This window comes from Sceloporus occidentalis, unplaced genomic scaffold (assembly GCF_023333645.1).
Source record: "Sceloporus occidentalis isolate IW3139 unplaced genomic scaffold, rSceOcc1.0.p SCAF_7, whole genome shotgun sequence".
NCBI lineage: Eukaryota > Metazoa > Chordata > Lepidosauria > Squamata > Phrynosomatidae > Sceloporus > Sceloporus occidentalis.
The window spans coordinates 37,379,775-37,398,629 of NW_028316987.1; the positions used below are offsets into that span (position 1 = coordinate 37,379,775).

General features: G+C 37.6%; 1 protein-coding gene across 1 annotated transcript in view; it reads right to left on the reverse strand.

The window, feature by feature from the left end:
- Positions 1-18,855, reverse strand: part of BMPER (BMP binding endothelial regulator) — a 231,281-nt gene that overhangs the window by 56,755 nt on the left and 155,671 nt on the right. The window contains exon 13 of the mRNA XM_089532445.1: positions 13,810-14,146. Within this exon, the coding sequence (XP_089388571.1) occupies positions 13,810-14,146 (337 nt within the window). The remainder of the gene's footprint in view (positions 1-13,809; positions 14,147-18,855) is intronic.

Consider the following 18,855-nt stretch of genomic DNA (forward strand, 5'->3'; position numbering starts at 1 on the left):
CTGCCTTTGAATTAGCAGAAGCAGTGGTGACAGGGACAACAGCAGGTGGTCCTCAGGGACATCTCCCATACTGTAGCATCTCTAGAGAGGTGCGGGGATCACACTGGGTGACACCCAGAAGGGAGGTGACACCAGTTTTGGTCCTCCTCCCCCTTTGGAGCAGGAGGGGTGCACGAGTGCCCTTGCTGCCTGCTTTGCCAGGGCTTCCTCTCTGGGGAGAAAGCCCAAGATGGAGGAGGGGGCAGCATGCCATCATTGTCCCCCCAGCTGCCTTCCAAGTCTGTGCTGAACTCAGAAGGCAAGGGGTGAGTGGAAAGGAGCCTGCCTCTGAGTCCCTCCTGGACTTCAATGGGGTTCGAGCATACACAGTATTTGCCTTACCAGTGGGGTATGGAACAGATGCCCTGCATAAGGCAAGGGCACACTGTATATATCCTTTGATGCTCCTTACTATTAATGCCATTTCATTTCACCTTTAGATTTTCATTTCCTTAGTAAAACACTGTGTCCCATTCCTGTTCACTTTAGGTCACTCACCCCAAGCACTGCAATGTTTATACATTCCATTTCTTGTTTTACTATTCCTAGCTTCTCCTGATTCATGCTTCTCAGGTTCCATGTTCCTATAATACATGTTGTGCAGCTTCCGACTTTCCTTTCATCTCTGAGCATGTCAACAGCCGAATGTCCTTTCAGCTTGAGTTTAGTTGTGACAATAGCCACAGTGCTACTCATAGCTGTCATCTGCTCAACCCCAGTAGCTTGTTGAGTGCCACTACCATTGTTTCTGAGAAATCTTCTATCCATATCACTCCCACCGCTGTTGTTGCCCAGTAGCCGTTTGGCACATTTAGTCTGACTCCTGAGCAAAAGCCTGTCTGAAATGAGAGACCTTATCAGCAGCACTTGTTGTCAGCATAACCTCTTGATTCACAGAGCATCCAATCACATCACCATGGAAAGATAATGCCATGGTGGGAAACAAGTATAGGGGATCCCCAAATAGCATTTAAATGGAGATCTCCTATTAAGCCATATAGACAATCAAGTTTTTCAGTGAAGGGGAAGTAGTGCACACTGTAAATGTGGGTAGTAAGAAAATCTTTGAACTTCACTGTATTTCTACTGACATAGTAGAGAGCACAACAGAATATAAAATTTGAATGAGCACACTGTGAGTGTTTCTTTTGAATTTTTCTTCTCAAACCTATTCCTATTTGAGACAGGAGATTTGTTCATTTGTTTACTTGTATACCTCTCAACCTACCAGGGATACCTTCTTCTACAATAGACAAAACCATTTAAAACATTAAATACATGACTAAAAACAATCCAAAACCCCTGCTTAAAATGAGTTTCAAAATCATTTACAATTAAAACCAGTTGACAACAGCTAAAACAGCCATAATCTTAGGAAACAAAGGCCAAGCTAAATAATACAGTTTATTCATCACTAATTTTAATTGTATTTTTGGGAGGGCTTTGGTATTTTAGTTATATCATTTAGAATCCCAAATATAAAATCTAAACTATTTTACACGGAGTATATTTTGTTATCATTATTTAATTTGTATTAGTGACATGAGCTCAACACCATGCTATCAAGACCAGAACAGATCCATCAGGGATTACCAGCAGCTTCCAAGAGTCACTCAGCAAAATAAATAAATAAATAAATAAAATCGTAATATTTAAGTTGATCCTAGGTGATTTTTCTTTTGTCCCTATCCTCTCTGAATGCTGCTTAATAATCCCTGTCAAAAACAGCCTTTAGCCCTGTAGTTCACAGCAATATTTCTTGAGGATATATTTGCCCTTGAAATACATCCAACTGCACTAAATGGCAGGCATTCTTCTAATCTTCTTCACAGGGAAAGATATCCTAAGCTTCTCCTGCAAATGTTCTCTCCTTCCTCCCACCTTCTTCCAGCTTGCAAAGATTTGAGGTTTTTTCTATATTATCAAGACACCGGGGCTATTTTTCAGGAAGACAGTATAAACATTTCCAGTAAAAGGAATTCAAATAAATTCGTTTCCCAAATGGTACTTCAGCTGTTCTTGGTTGTAAAGCTTAAATGAGAAAACAAAGAAAGCCATCTTTCAGTCCCTTAGCTTCTCGACTATACAAACAGACATACCTAACATTTACTTAAGGGATGATGAACCACTCTGGCAAATCCACATAATATTCCTGGGTGAAGATTTTAATACTGCTGATTCCTTGCATTCAGAAATAGGCTGCTGTGAAATCTAACTCTCAGCAACACATTCTTCTTTCCACTATGTTTAATTCTTCACTCTTCAGATTCCATAATTCAGGGCAAAGAAATATCTCCCGCCTTATGACTTTGAAAGCCTGTAGCAGCCCACAGAAATGTAAAATAAATAGATATAAGCCTTTATCTTTGTTGACCTTGTTATTAGGAAGAAGGCTATACAGAAACAGTGATATGAACAAAATGATGATGACGACAACGACAACCATGATACCATCTTTTTCTTTGTTTTCATGGTGGCCACCTCTTACTGAGGTACAGGCTAAGAGCTTTTTCACACACTGAATTTGTGCCTGTACAACTAAGGCGCTCAAAGTATACCCTTAAAAAAATCAAATGTTACAAAAAGTGTATGTAAAAGCTATAGCCTTAGATGTCATGGTGGAAGAATGCTTGCAAGTAAGATATGAAATAAAAGTCCAGAAAGGCTGATGAGGACTGCTCTACATATTGTGCGTGGCCATTTCCATTTTCTATAAATGTACAAATGGAAATGTGTAATAGGAAATGGCATTGATTGCTTTGGTTACCAGATAGCAAGTTGGCGAGGGTAATTCTAACCAGATTTTGGAGGGTAGCTGAGTCATATTTATGTTCTAATTAATTGATTAAATACATTTGTTTATCATCTGTCAGGTCTCATATGCTAATGCACAACAGATAAGAAGAATTTTTATATACAGATCAAAACAAGTTTTAAAAAAGCAATACAATTAAAACAATCACCAAAATCAATTGCAAAATTGGGTTTGCAGACCAAAGGCCTTGCAAAACCATATAGCTTTGACTGCCAGCTGGAGTGGAACCAGGCTAAAGGCATGTGGGAGGGAACGTCACAGACAGTCCTGTCTCATGTACTCACCCACCAAGCTTTTCAAGGTGGTACACACAATAAGGCCTCTGTTAGGGATCTCAATTTCAAGGCACCTTCATATGGAATGAAAGTCTTTCTGGCCCAAAACATTTAGGGTTTTGAAGGACATAGCTAGAAGCTCACACAGAACTTGGAAACAAACTGGAGGCTAGCGATATGTGGTTCTAAAGTTCACACTGGACAGTCTGCCCACCATATCTTACACTAGCTATAATTTCTCAATACTCAAGGCAGTCTTACATTACAATACTGATGAAGGCATAAACCACTGTGTCCAAATTAATCCTCTCCAGTAAAGAGAGCAAAGACACTGCTGGCCACAAAAGCCACCTGCCCTTTCAGAGTCAATGCCAGTTCCAAGAGTACCCCAAAGCTGTGAAAATGATCTTTCAGGGTAATGGAATCCATCCAGAACAGACTGCAATCTCATCTTTGGGGCTTGGATGAAGATCTATCATGACTGGATTGTGTCTAAGTTTATTCATCCACATCCAATCTCTCACTGAATATAGAGAACAATCCAGGCTCTCCATAGCCTCCTTGGCATCAACTGAGAAAAAACAGTAGAGATGGCTATCATCAATGAAGTGTGATACCTAACCCCAAAGCTGTGGGTGACCTTCTTCAGAGGTTTCATGTAGATGTTAAGTAGTGTAGGTAAGAGAATTCAAAGATATAGCTGTGTTGGTCTGGAAAATCAGTATGCAAAAGGATCTGTAGCACTTTTGAGATTAACTGAAAGAAAGAAGTTGGTAACATGAGTTTTTGTAGACTTCAGCCTTCAAAAATTGTCTTCAAAAATTGCAGGTTTTTCACAATGGGAGGAAAATTGTTAAATTAACTCATTGTTTCCTTCAAGAACAACATTTGCTAAGAAGTGCATCCCTTAATATATACACTCTGTCAGTTTTCCCTTTAGACCAGTGATCCCCAACCTTCTCAATGCCGCGACCCTTTAATACAGTTCCTCATGTTGTGGTGACCCCCAACCATACAATTATTTTCATTGCTGACATCGGAAATATGTGTTTTCTGATGGCCTTTGGCGACCCCTGTAAAAGGGTCATTCAACCCCCAAAGGGGTCCCGACCCACAGGTTGGGAACCACTGCTTTAGACCTTGGGTTTAATCCACTGGCAGGCAAGCTCAACCAGAGTGACCTGGATATGAGTTTCATACCAATTTAGGGGAATATTTAGCCTCCTGCCTTCATGCACACTCAGCAGTTCTTTCCTGAGTATCCCTTAGACAGGGTAGGGAAGATTATTATGGAATATCTGGCTGTCTTTTCATTGACCCAATAATGAGCTATCAAACTATAGAAGCATGGTATCCTTGTGTAATTAGGGGAAAACTAAAAAAAAGCATTCATGCCATTTTTGCAGGAGGAGTTTCTAATTACAAAATAGCATGGTTCTTCATCTGGTTTCCCTATAAATTCCTCTCCTGTTCTTAAACTGTAACAAAATCATTAGCTTTCCACAGAGAGAAAGCATGAAGTAGGTCACCAGAGATACACACCATTTGCAGACTGGAAGGAAGCCACTGGGAATCCCAGGTGAGTGATGTCTGTCCAGTACAACAGAATCTGATGTTCAACTCATCCCTCCATCCCACTCCTAGAATCTCAGAGGGAAAGAAGACATCTGTGAATCTTCTGGCATAGTTTCAATGTTTTACAGCTGTAACAGTCACAAACACAAAAATGGAGGGGGGGGAGGTTCAGGGTTCCTGAGGTGGCTTTAGAAATAGAGATAACTGCACACTTTATGTAGTGTATATAAGGCATTACCCATGGAGGCATCGGTAAGTATTTTCAGATAAACAGGAATCTGCCATGTTTCCTGACCAATTTATCTAACAGACAAGTGTGTTAAGTCTAAATGGCATTTATGGATGAACACAATGTCTAAAAAAATGAAAATGCTATTCAGAAGGAAGTTTGAAAGAAACAACATTATAATAATTTCTTTGAGCAACAGGAGGTTGCACAGCTTGGTGATAACATATGGCATTATAGAATCAAACTTTTTATATCGGAGGTGTGCTGCTCAACATTGTATAAACTGTTTTTATCCTTTGGTGGTGGTATTACTCCATAGGTCATTAATAGGCATTTAAGATGGAAGTTTTTAGGTCTTTAGATATGGGATTCCTGGAATAAAACATGAAATCTTCTTTAAAAAAAGAATACCTGGTTCCTCAATATTTGACACTTGCCATAGATCATGAAATTATTTTTAATTAAATAGAGTTTTATATATGTAAAATTATATTTTTCTAGAACTCAGTCTGAATTACTAATCTAAGGCTGTGATCTGATGCTGATTTCCCTGGATTAAGACCCACTGAGTGCAATGAAAGTTTTTTCAAAATATTAAACATGCATAGGATTGGCTTGCAGTTGAGGAGGTAGTTGTAAACTTTAGATGGATATCCCATTACCCAGTCACTCTCATTGCTGAGGTGCATAGGGCAGTGGTTCCCAACCTGTGGGTCGGGACCCCTTTGGGGGTCGAACGACCCTTTCACAGGGGTCGCCTAAGACCACCGGAAAACACATATTTGCACATAGCAATGAAAATAATTGTATGGTTGGGGGTCGCCACAACATGAGGAACTGTATTAAAGGGTCGCGGCATTAAAAAGGTTGGGAACCACTGGCATAAGGAAAGGACAAATATAGAGGACAAGTGTTATTTTGTTCCCCACAAAGAGTCTGTAGGACATGCTTAGTTTTAGTATGAATCTTTTAAAGATATCTTTAAATACTGTATGTTCAGAGCCCAGGTGGCGCAGTGGTTAAATGCTTGTATTGCAGCTACTCACTTACAAACCATAAGGTTGTGAGTTCAATACCAGCCAGGGGCTCAGGTTCGACACAGGCTTGCATCATTCTGAGGTCGCTTAAAATGAGTACCCAGATTGCTGGGGGCAATTAGCTTACACGTTGTAAACTGCTTAGGGAGCGCTTAAGTGCACTGATAATTGGTATAGAAATGTACTTGCTATTGCTTTCACAAATGTTTCTAACAACATTCCTGTTTTTAGAGTTAATTACTTAAGATAGATATTTTTTAAATTTTTAAATAAAGTTTATTAGATATTAAAAAAACCAAAGACAATACAGATACATACAAAACACACTAACATCCATTCAACATCTTACAATCAAATTGGGAAGATATCTAATACATTGAGATTTGTAAGGAATCGTTCTTCTTCCAGTCAGCGATACAGCTTTCAATAATTTCTCTCACCTCACACCTTATCTCATCTTTAAATCAGCTACCCACTACTTTTACCTTTACTATCTCATTCCACATTTCTCACACTACATCTTCATCATTCTTACCTACTCTAACCTTCTACACTTACTTAACCTTCATCCTCCCTCTCTCTCTCTCCATTTGCCTCATCATTCAACAGCTTCAGATTCAGTGCACTAAATTCTGGCTACAGTTAATAACATACAAAAATGTTTCTTGTCACATGTACCAATCCTCAGAATTTACTATAATTAGCTCTTTGAGATTTAAGATGTTTTATTTCAGTATGTGTATGTGTGTACAACAGATCCTCTGTATCCGCGGTTTCCTTATCCATGGATTCAACCATTCACAGCTCAAAAATATTTTTAAAATACATAAATTCCCCAAAGCAAACCTTGATTTTGCCATTTTATATAAGGGATGGCATTTTCCCAAGCCACTGTATATAATGGGACTTGAGCATAGACGGACATTGGTATCCATGAGGGGTCCCAGGATCAAACCCTAGCCCATTGCACGCACACATGTACACACACACAATTGTCACATTCAACAGAGAAGGCAATTGCACCTAGAAGGCAATCAATTTTTTCTACCAGCTACAGCCCCTTTCGTCATTTTAGTGGGTCACCCAATTTACAGTTTTCTGTAGTAAAAAAGGAGCTATGGTAGGGAATAAGGGTCTGAAATACCCAGATATATAGGCCCTGTAGCCTAATTTTGAAGCCTTGGCCAATGGCATTATTGTACTCTCTGAATGTATAAAATCAGAGACACCAGTATCAAAAGTTGTTTCAGTGTCTTCTGGAACTACATCATAAGATCATCCAATGCAAGTGTCTTTTACCATAACAAAGGATGAGAGTATGTTGGATGTTAGCTTTCTCATTTAAAAAATGTAAAAATTTCAGCCTCCATGCTGGCTTTATATGCACCATGTAAGACAGGAATCATGGTCTTACATTTAATTTCATGCTACAGGCATTGTTACTCAGTAAACCTGTGATTAGAAGTTAAAGGAGAGTTTAAAATCATAGGTGATGTTATGAATCAATAATTATATTTTGCAAACAAACTGAAAGGTCTACCTTTTATATTCATAGTTCCATTATCTCTTCAACATTTTTCAAAAAATGTGCCCATTATTTTGACATTCAAAACAAGACACACAAAAGCACACATAAAAATTAACTATAAATAGTGGCTTTGCTGTATGTTTTGGATTCCTAAATATGAAATAAAGTATAACACAAGAAAATGATCTTAAAACTAAAATTAAGATGTCATCACAGAAATGTAATTGTTAACAATCTGTCATAAAGATGTTTGAAATGCATGCTTGATTGCCTTTTTTGGTGTCTGAGATGAACATTCCCTAATTTATACTGTTCTTTCATAGTTATATTTCTCATATATTTATCAAATGTAGACCCCTTAAAAAGCACACCAGTGAAAATTAAGTGAGTGTTGATGATCTGGACAGAAAAATGGCTTAACTCTAAAATGTTTCTGCACAGGTTTCAAACCTAAAGCAACTGAGTGGAAAGAAGATAATTCTGCCAACAATTCTATCTATGTTGTGAGTCTTTGTTCATCCTGTGTGAACTCCATGGAAGAATTGTTTATCTAAGGAGCAACATGAAGAGAAAAATGATACTCTCCCCTTTTTTCTACACTATAGCCTTCAGTTTCACAACATCTATGAGACTGGTAATTTCTATGCCAATAATATTGCAGATCTATTCTTCTAAGGCATTTAGATCAAAGACAGAATGGAATAACAATACGAAGAGTATTTTTAAATAATAAAAACACTTTATAATCTTTATCCTGTACTTAGGACAATCTGTACATAGGACAAGAGGCTATTGTTAGAACAGAATATTGAAAAAAGTTTGGCAAAGGGGTCAGGCAAGGCTGCATTTTATCATCTGATTTGTTCAATTTGTATGCATAAAATATCAGACGAAGAGCAGGTCTATCATACAAAGAAGAGCAGATAGGAGGAAGGAACATCAACAATCTAAGATATACAGATAACACCGTAGCAGAAAACATCACTGACTTAGAGCCATTATTAAAGAAGAAAATGCAAAGGGAGGCTTACTGCTGAACATAAAGGAAACAAAATAATGATCACAGAGGATCTACATAAATCCAACCCAAACAATGAGAAAATTGGAAAATTGATATCTTCGATCAAATCTCAATCAGAACAGAGATTGCAGTCAAGAGATCAGAAGAACACCAAGAATGAGAAGGGCAGTTATGAAAGAACCAAAGAAGGATCTAAAGAGTAAAGATATACAACCGAACATTAAAGTTAGACTCCTACAAGCCACTGTATTCCCCATCATGATGTATGGATGTGAAAGCTGGACAGTGGGCAAAGCGGGCAAGAAGAAAATCAATTTGAGATGTGGTAATGGAGGATTCTACACAGAGCCAAAAAGACAAACAAATGGGTCCTTGAACAGATCAAGCATGAAATCACCCTTGAAAGCGAGATGATCAAACTGAGGCTGTCATACTTTGTCCACATCATGAGAAAGCATGACCCACTGGAAAAGACAATAATTCTAGGAAAAGAAAAAAGTAGTAGAAAGTAGTAGAAAGAGAGAAAAACCAAACATAAACATTTTCTATTGAAACATCAGGTTTTTTTTTTCCTTTTCTTCAAAGTGTATCCTGTGAATCAAGTTCAAATCCGCTCACTTGTCTTTTCTTGCAATAGTAAGTAATCCACATGTAAGGGGCAATGTCAGAACTACTCTCCCCACTTCACTTGCCAAGTCAACCCAAATGCAAAACTAACATGCTCACCTTAGCTGTGTTTAAGAACATGTACCACCATGCCTATGGTGCAGGATCAGTAGAGAGGAAGATAATTGTTTTAATGAAGTTTGTGTCCATTTGTCATTAATTATGTCCCATTCAATTTACATATCGAGTTTAAAGATTCTAAAAAAACTTTGCAAATTTGTAATTAAACTCAACATTTTAATGTTTCAGTGGCCCAAGGACTGCCTGTCTTTACATTGAAAATATAGCTGCAATTTGGATTGAGGGATGTAAGGAAAAGAAAGAAAAAGTTTAAAAAACCCAAAATAGAGGCAATGCTGATAGGGAAGGAATTGAAGGAAATAATATGTTTCAATTGTGTGCAAGATTAAATTTGTATCACAACATGATCAGTTGCATTGCATAAATGTTTATATATATTGCTTTGTTAAAAATAATAATAATTTTTAAAAAAGAAAATACAATTGCAATTCCCCTGAGGACTGATGAAACTGTATGATGAACCCATTGAAATGGATTTTAAAACAAACATAGCCTGAATTCTCACTAAATGCAAAGATGACTAAACACAGACTGTTGTACTTGGATCTATCATGAGATATGATTCACTGAAAATATGATGACTGGTAAAGTGGCAGTAGGTAAGGAGGAAGACCACATTACAGGTGGATTGATTCCATCAATGAAACCATGGCCCTGTTTGAAAAGGCCTGAGCAGGGCAGAGATAAGGAGGTCTCTCATTCATTGGGTTGCCGCCATAAGTCAAAGTCAACTTGACAGCAAATAATAACAAACAACAAAGATATAGGATAGACAAAACAAAGTGCATCTTGACATAATGCATCATTGATAGTGAAATTTATGAAATTTTCTGTCACAAGATATGTTGACCTACAGCTTCAACAATTTCAAAAGTGATTAAGAGAAGTTCATAGAAATGGATTCAGACTTGTGATCAACAGTACTTGAGCTAATTATGACTAATTTTCCATCTGAATTAAACAGATATTCTCTAAGCGTGACTGAATTTGGAACCAGTACACGGAGAAGGATCTACAAAAACTATTAGAGATGACAGCTAATGGAATCTCTAGGTTCAAACTGTTTAGGTATCAGGAGCCACGGACAAATGGCAGGAGGGGCTAGTGCCACCATGTGCTGATTCTGGATGTTTCCAGAAGCATCTTATTGGCAACTACTGGAAACAGGATACTGGCTGAAATGGATCTTTGGTCTGATCCATCAAGGCTCTTCTTAAAGTCACAGAAATGCAGCCAGAATGAGTGTCCTCTGACATATACATTCTCATTTTCAGAAGACATAAACTCTCTTTTTGTTTTTGTGTTTTAAAAAGGTTTTTTTTATCCCAGGCAAGATGCAATGTGAAATGTGAAATGATAAAACTAGCTACAGTAACCTTTGCACATCATTTTACTGTGATGTTTTGTACCCTGTGGCTGCCAAGATATAAATCATTTCCCCTCAGTGTCAAGGAGTTTACAGCACTACTTTAATCACAAGAAACTTTAAAAGAGGAAATAAGAGGAAATCCCAGATACAAAATAAAAAGAGCAGATGCAGTGTTTGATGAAATAAAACCTGATTTCTCAGTGTCTGGTCTGCATTTTCAGTTTTCATCACTTACCTGTGAAAAATGGCGGAAGTAAAATTGAGCTATTGCTGATATATGAGGAACAGATCTTCCTTTGATACCTGTTTCTAATGTTCTCTCTTGATCTAACATCACAGAGGAACTTAACATACTATGAATGTCACATGAAACCCGTTCTACTTTTTCCAAATGTATGTTTTCAAAAGCTTTAGGTCCAGTGTAATAATAAATTGTAGTATTACTATTACTATCATACAACACTTAATCATATTGTACTCAAGCACAATATCCTAGGTCTCCTTCATTGGAAGCTATTATATCTCTGCGGTGCAATCCCATAAGGCAATGACATGCCTGGTGAATATTAATTCAGCCAATGAGCGAGTCTGATCCTTTCATCCCCTAAAATTCTCAGGTGCATGGGAAGGACCTAGATTATTGGGGTATCACCTATTATAAAACATTAAAAACATTATTCAAATGTTTGAAACTGTTTGCAAAACCAGTTCCCATATTGTTGTTAGTATGTATGTAGCAAGCCTTAGAGAGGGCTTCATCTGGGAAAAAGCCTTTCAGACATAAAATGCCTACAGATTCTAACAATGTTTTAAAGTCTCTAACAGAGCAATAATGAATGTTACTTATACATCACACTTTTCATGGAATTTGTATTTCCATTAGCTATCTCAACATAGCATGCAATAAGGATATAAAGCATGAAGAATACATAAATGATGCTGAATACTTAGTCCAACTGGACTTGGGAAGCTCTAATTTTCTGCTACTCCTGGTGAGCTCAATGCATCCTTAGGGATGCTCATCTGCCTCTTGCTATTCCATTTACTTCAGAAAATGCTACTGCACCATGACTGCAACCATGGCAGACATAGCAGCTGTATATATTGTGAGGCAGTTATTACTTCCAACCCACCATTGCAATCTGAAACAAATACATGCTGATCTTTTAGGTCAGCCAAATTCAGCTTAAAACAAAACATGTTTACTGTGAAATGGTTAACAGGAAAAGACAGGAAAAACAGAAGAAGTATGTTAACATTTATTATTGATTACATCAGGGGCAAGAAAAGTATGGTCTGCAAGGTACCAGTCTGCAGCCCTGAAGGCCCACCACCACCAAAATTTTAAAAATAATCCAGATGACTTTGCATCTCAAAATAGATCTGAACTGCATGAAAACACAAAACACAGCAGATTTGCTCCAACCCCAACCCCACTACATCTCCCAAACAATGCTGCCCTCCAAGCAGCAGAAAATCTGTCCAGAAAGAAGCCAGAAGTGATGGCCAGGGGAGCACAAGTATAAAAAATGCCCCCTGGCTTCTCCACAGTTGGCTTTCATGAACCCAAGCTTAATTTTCCCTTTGCTGCCCTACTAGATACTTATAGGAAAATTAGCGAATGAAGTTACTCACATTAAAACAAACAGTTTTAAGTGATCCTAAAACGCAAAAGATTATCATCCTACAAACAGCATTTCTAAACAGCATTGCAATTGAATTAGTTAAAACTATCTTGTTACCCATGATTTCTTATCATTTTTAATAAGCGTTTAAATTGTCTTCATTTTTTTGCTTTAATTCCAGTTATGTTAATAGTTTGAACAACAATGGACTTTCTGCATTACTCAAATTTGGGGCTATTGATGATAATTTACGGTTTCCTCCCTGTTTGGGCTATATTTAGTAATTTTAATTGATTTTTTTTTTTTAACAGAAAGGTGATGAATCACTAATGTGTCAACTACTGATTAAGGTAACAAAATAATTTTAACCAACTGCTAAAATTAATAATGAATTAGTTTTCAAATTAAAAGTAATATAGCTTCATCTTGAATATGAAGGCTTCCAACTCTGTTTCTAAACAGCAACTTTTCTGGTCACCTCTGGTGAGTTACATGGCTTCAACTAGGTTACATGTATTGAAAATACTATACATCTTTTAGTATCACTTGAAAGCATTTCCCATTCAAAAACCTTCACCACAGATGACCATTATCTTCCTCTTTTTCTGTTATCAACATGGAGAGCAACATGTCATTTCACAAATTATTTTTTTGAAAAGAAAATCTATTGTAAAACATTTAATGGGTTCCCAGGCACTGAATTATATTCAGTTTAAATGTTTTCACAAACTAAACCAAGAGTATTGGAGAGCGAAATGACCATTATGAGTTTTAGAATGCTGCTAAATCTTCTTTCTCATGCATATTTCCTTTGGCATCTAGTTTTGTTTCTTTAACTTCAGTAGAGTGTATTGATTATCTCCCTTGACAATACTAGCCATTTCACTATTAACCTCTTATTAATTATGTTATATTGTAATGAGCTGACTTAGTATAATATAAATTCATTGCTGCTTAGCGGTAGGTAAGAAGACAACTGTTTCCCAGATTGCTTGTTGCATTATGAGAAGGCAAAGTATCAAAACTAGTTCCTGGCTAGTAAATCCATATGGATTTATTGAAAGGCCACCCGTACCAAGTATAGCCCAACATAGCTCAGCAACATTTCTAAACAATTGCTAGCAACATATATCTGAACCCACTGTTGACTTGCATTCCCACTCTTTTGCATAGCAACCATTCCAGAAGTTCTGCTGAATCTTCACGGCATTGGGTTCCTCTACTTCCTGAACTATTTCCAGATCATTATAAAGAATACTATTGAACTTTAGGGAGTTATGACTGAGATGCTCTTTTCCTCTTCCTTCCCCATCCCTTTCAACTCTTGCATCATGTTTTAGACTGTAAGCCTACAGACAGCGAGGAACTGTCTTGTTTTATTGATTGTATGAAAGATTGTATTGCAGCATTTTCCGTTGAAGAGCAGGGTGTAAACAAACCACATATAACCCTGTTTTTCCTCCTCTTAGTTACTAGAGGATTCCCAGCATCATTCCAGGCCACAATTTTTGTTAATTTTGTTCCTATTTCATCAAAAGTTTGCACTTACCGATAAAACACTGTATAATCCACAGTGGAGTGGCAAGTCTGAAAGTCCCATGCTTTGAGTTTCTGGCATTCCCGATGGGCACGGAGTTTTACCCTCACTGTTCCTTGGCACAGTTCAGGAAATTGTTTCCTTGGAGGACGAGTACAGAATTCATTTGACTCCACACGCCAGGACTCGGCAAAATCATCCACATCAAACTTAAAGTTCCCATCCCCTCCGATCAGGTCATCTCTCTTGTGCCCGTTGTAGTTGCCACAAAGACCACAAAGCCTGCCCTTAAGATGTGGTGCAGCCATGACTTCAACAAAACTGTCTCCATCCCAAGAGATTTCCAGTCCTAAAGAAAGAAAGAAATTGAGAATAGAGAGAGTTCATCTTCAGCAGCATACATATGATTAACATGTTAGGTTTGTTACTGTATGTGTTGACTCAGATTATTGACTCATCTAGCCCAGTGCTGGAAACTCCAGTTGATAACAGAAAAAATCCTTCTGCCCTCCAAATATTAATGGGCTGCAACGTCAGACATTCCTCAGCTATATTTGGCTATACTCCTCCCCACACACTCCGGTCCTCTGGGAGGAATTTGCTGCAGCCTCAAAGATCTAGGCTTTCGGTTACCTCCCAGAGGGCTTTTTCTGTTGTCGCTCCCAGATTATGGAACGACCTGCCAGACAAGATCCATCAACTGACATCTTTAGACAGCTTTTAAAAGGCTGTCAAGATGGCTCTCTTCTGGCAGGCCTTTCCTGGATAGATAATCCCGGCCTCAGGAACCCTCTTCTCATGAGAGTCCCCAAGGTCCTCCCTGGAAATCTAAGTAGAATGCTACTGCAGTTTACTGCTTTGTCTTGTTTTGTTTTGTTATAATGTGTATGTGTTGATGTTGTTTTAATTTGTTGGTTTTAATTATAATTGATTTAATAACTTTTTAAGAGGGGGAGAGGAATATGATGTATGATGTATTGTATTTTATTACTGTTAGCCGCCCCGATTGACCTCAAAGGGGCAGGATATAAATAAATTTTATATTATTATTATTATTATTATTATTATTATTATTATTATCTCCAAGGTTGCTAGGATCTGCAGTTCAAAAACATCTAGAGGAATACATGATTACCACCACCGTTCTCAGTCCATAGGGACATGGCCTTCACTGTCCTAACACACAATCTCCTTTTAAATGGAAATGCCAGGAACTGAACTGGCATTAAGCCAGCAAATCATTTCCTCTATCACCAAACTATGAATCCAACAGATGATGATGATGATGATGATGATGATGATGATTATGCTTTATTTATATGGCGCTGTAGAAGTTGAAAAGTTATTCATCTGCCACTCCTAAATTATAGAATGGCCTGTCGGAAGAGATCCAACACATCCAATCTTGACGGCTTCAAAAAGGCTGTCAAGACGGATCTCTTCTGACAGGCCTTCCTTGACTGTCTGTCCCAGTCCCACTAATATGGATTGCTCAGTGTCTGCCTCAAGGTATCTCTCTCCAGTTATGATTATTTTTAAATGATTTTATCTGTATTTTACAATGTTGTTGTTATATAATTATGTGGTTTAGTTTTAAGAATGGGGATAAGAGGATTATGTATTTATTTATGTATGTATTTATGTATTACTGTTGTAACCCGCCTCGATCTGATGGGAGAGGTGAGATAAAAATAAAACTTATTATTATTATTATTATTATTATTATTAATGAGCAATTGGCTACAGTTCCCAAGAAGTTGGTTACTATTATCACTATAATTTTAAAGTAAACGATAAAGAGCTTTTTAGCTTAGTCAGTTATCAAAAGTAACTCAATAGTTACCTTTTAATTACTTTTCTTTTAGAAAGCAGCAGAATGCTGCAAGCCAATGGGCTGTAATACAAAATATGCTATTCCCACATCTGTCACCTCAATTCTCCCAACAAGAGTATGAAACACATGAATTACCACTTGAATTATATGATATTCTCTATCCACCATTTCAGATCACAGTACTATAACTGCAAAAATTACTAGAAGTTAGCTACATTTCAAAAGGAGTGAAATTACTGTTTCGTAAGGTAGAATTTTAATGCAGTTACCTTTGGTATTGGGGAAAGAAAGTAGTTACAATCAACAGGTTGTTTATAGCTAATTGCGTCCAAGCCTCTCCTCAATATAATAGATGAGGTAGAAAGCAAAAAAGTGGGTAGCTGAATCTCAGTATTTATGACTTCTAGCTTTCAAGTGCTGCTTAGAGTAGGCTGCATTCCTCTGCTCATTTTAATGGTCACCTAGTCAGAATCTCAACTTCTGCAATGTGTGAATTATTTATAGCAATACCTCAGACTGGATTTACAACAGAATGCTGTGGTAGGATAGACTGCCACCTCAGACTGGAAGTAAATGGCGTCAGCTAGAAAACAGTGTGCAAATAGAAGTGGCCAAGATGCTATTATAAACTGGCACTGTGGAGAGCTGCCAGCGTATTTACATGGTTTTGCAAGTTGTTGGAAAGGGAGTCCGGAGGAGGCAGCAAATCCAGAAATGGCATTAGCACATTCAGCATTCAGCTAGGAGATTCCACCTCCTGTGGGCCAGTGATTGGCCATTTTAGGAATGGACAGAACTGTGCCTGAGTGACAAAATGACATGCAAACTAAGCTGTTACATTGTCAGGCAAATTGAAGAGGACCTTGCATGATACCTACTTACACAAGCTTGGAAAAATAATTGTACTTTCTAAAAGCACATTGAAGGAAAGGCTTCTAGTTGACTATGCTGGTTTCCTAGGTTCAGGAAGCTTTGATTGTAGGAGGACATTCAGAGGTGTTGCACCCTATCTTCACTGTGACATACTGTAGTCAGTACTACTGCTTCATTGTTCTACCATCTTATTCTGTGAAACATGATGATCAGGCTGTAGGATGCAAGAGATTGCATGTGCTGAAAGGATTTACCTAAAAAGTGCTAAAAGGAACTGAACCATCAGAAGGATGTACTAAGGGACTGACAGACAAGCAGACACATGACATACATTAGCCATCAGTGGCCAGTAAGAAGCTATTTTCAGCTCTGTGTCAGAAACACCAAATCCCACATTAGAATATTCTAACCCACTCTTGTTCAAACTGTTTCCAGGGGAAGTAAAAGTCCAGAGAGACACATTCATCAAAGATTCTGATACAGTTAGGGACAAAGTTAGAATCTCCACCATTTAAAATCAAGGTCAAATTAAAAGTGCTGGTTGGAAATCATCATCACCATTATCATCACCATCATCTTCATCTTCCTGCTTTTCCCAGTCTAGGAAACATACATCTAAAAATCTACATTGTACAAAAGCCACTTAGATCCTATTGCATCAATGTATACCTCATGAATTCTTTTATAAAACATTTTGGGAAGATGACAACTAATAATCCACACATATAGCAACTGAAATCTTGTCCACACAGAAGTCAACTTCAATTGACTCTTGAAGAAGGAGCTTTTTTTTTTTATCAGAGCTTAGAAAAATTGCTGTTTGTTACTACAACTCTCCAGAATCTTCCAGACAACGTGGCCAGTACGATCCTGATTTTTCAGTCAGGTTTAAGTGCTAAGAAACAATTCCCAGTTCTAAAAGACCAATTCCACTCAATCAAGACCCATTTTTCCAAACTCAATGTGCAATGTCATGCAACAGCTAAGCATCAATGGAAAATAGCTTAAATTCTAAGAAGCTGTCATATGTGTGCGTGTGTACTCTAAGAAGCATACACACGCACACACACATGCTTCTCTTTCTAAGTCTCTTTTTGGACAATGAAGTGTTTCAAATAGTACGTTATTAGGCAAGGTTATAAAATGTGATATTTTCATCCCCCCCCCCCCAACTGCACAATATACAATGTACTTTATTTTCTTCATGTATGGAAATTTTTATCCATTTAACTAACAACCACTCAGAAGTACAATAAAGAGGTTTATTCTATGGAATAAGACTTTAAGCATAGTTCTTGGCAGTTGAATGTTTTTGGACGTAATTTTTTTGTGCCTCCCCCAACCCACCCTCAGAATGGATGTGTTCTCCATTCCTTTGGATGGGAATCGGAATATAATAGGTCAAATTTGAAGCCAAAACAACAACTGTCTCATATGGAGACATACAGGGAAAAAAACATTCTTTTATTGCTTTATAAGATTTTCTCAATACACTTTTTAAAAAATAAAAAGAGAGTTAATCGAGTTGTACACTCTGATATACTGAATTTGGTATACACCATATTTGCATGCTGTGAGCTATTGTCAATTGTTCTGCACTTTTCTGTCCACAGAAATACTGAAAAAAATGCTGAGGGTGACATTCCAGCATCTTGCAAAAAGACTAAACAGATGGATACTGGATCAGTTGCCATGTGGATAAAAATCTTCCCACAGTCTTGGCCCAGAATGAGGGACAACTGAGAAATAAGGGGCATTCACAACCCTCACGCTCTTCTAGTCCATTAAGCAGAAGTGACTGCTATACCCTGGATTCTGTTCCCACAACTCTTAACATAGATTAAACACACACTACTTGACAAATAAAGATGAACTGAAAGACGGTGATAGCCTTTTGCCATCTTGATTGCACAAACAAAAGGAGTTAAAATAACTTTAAAGAGGTCTACTGTTCCTTTGGCTGTTGACTGATTTTGTAAAGACTGACATTGGAGAGAACAATGAAATAGCTAAAGGGAAGCAAGTTGTTTCTTTAGTTCAGATAGTTGCAACTTTTTTTTTTTTGCCACACAGACAGAAAGTGAGAACACTTGATGTGACACTAATATAGAAATTAATGCACACATAGTAGGAAAGATGTGGGCATTTTTTTTTACACATCATACATACATATTTGTGCTCTCTTCTAAGGGATGTGTCAAGTGAGGAGATACCTGAGGCTGTGGCCTTAGGCAGCAGGATATAAATACTGTATATACTCGACTATAAGCCAACCTCATGTATAAATCGAGGGCAAGTCGACTCAGGTTTTTTGGGTCAGTTTTTTGACCTAAATTTCTAGGCTTATACAT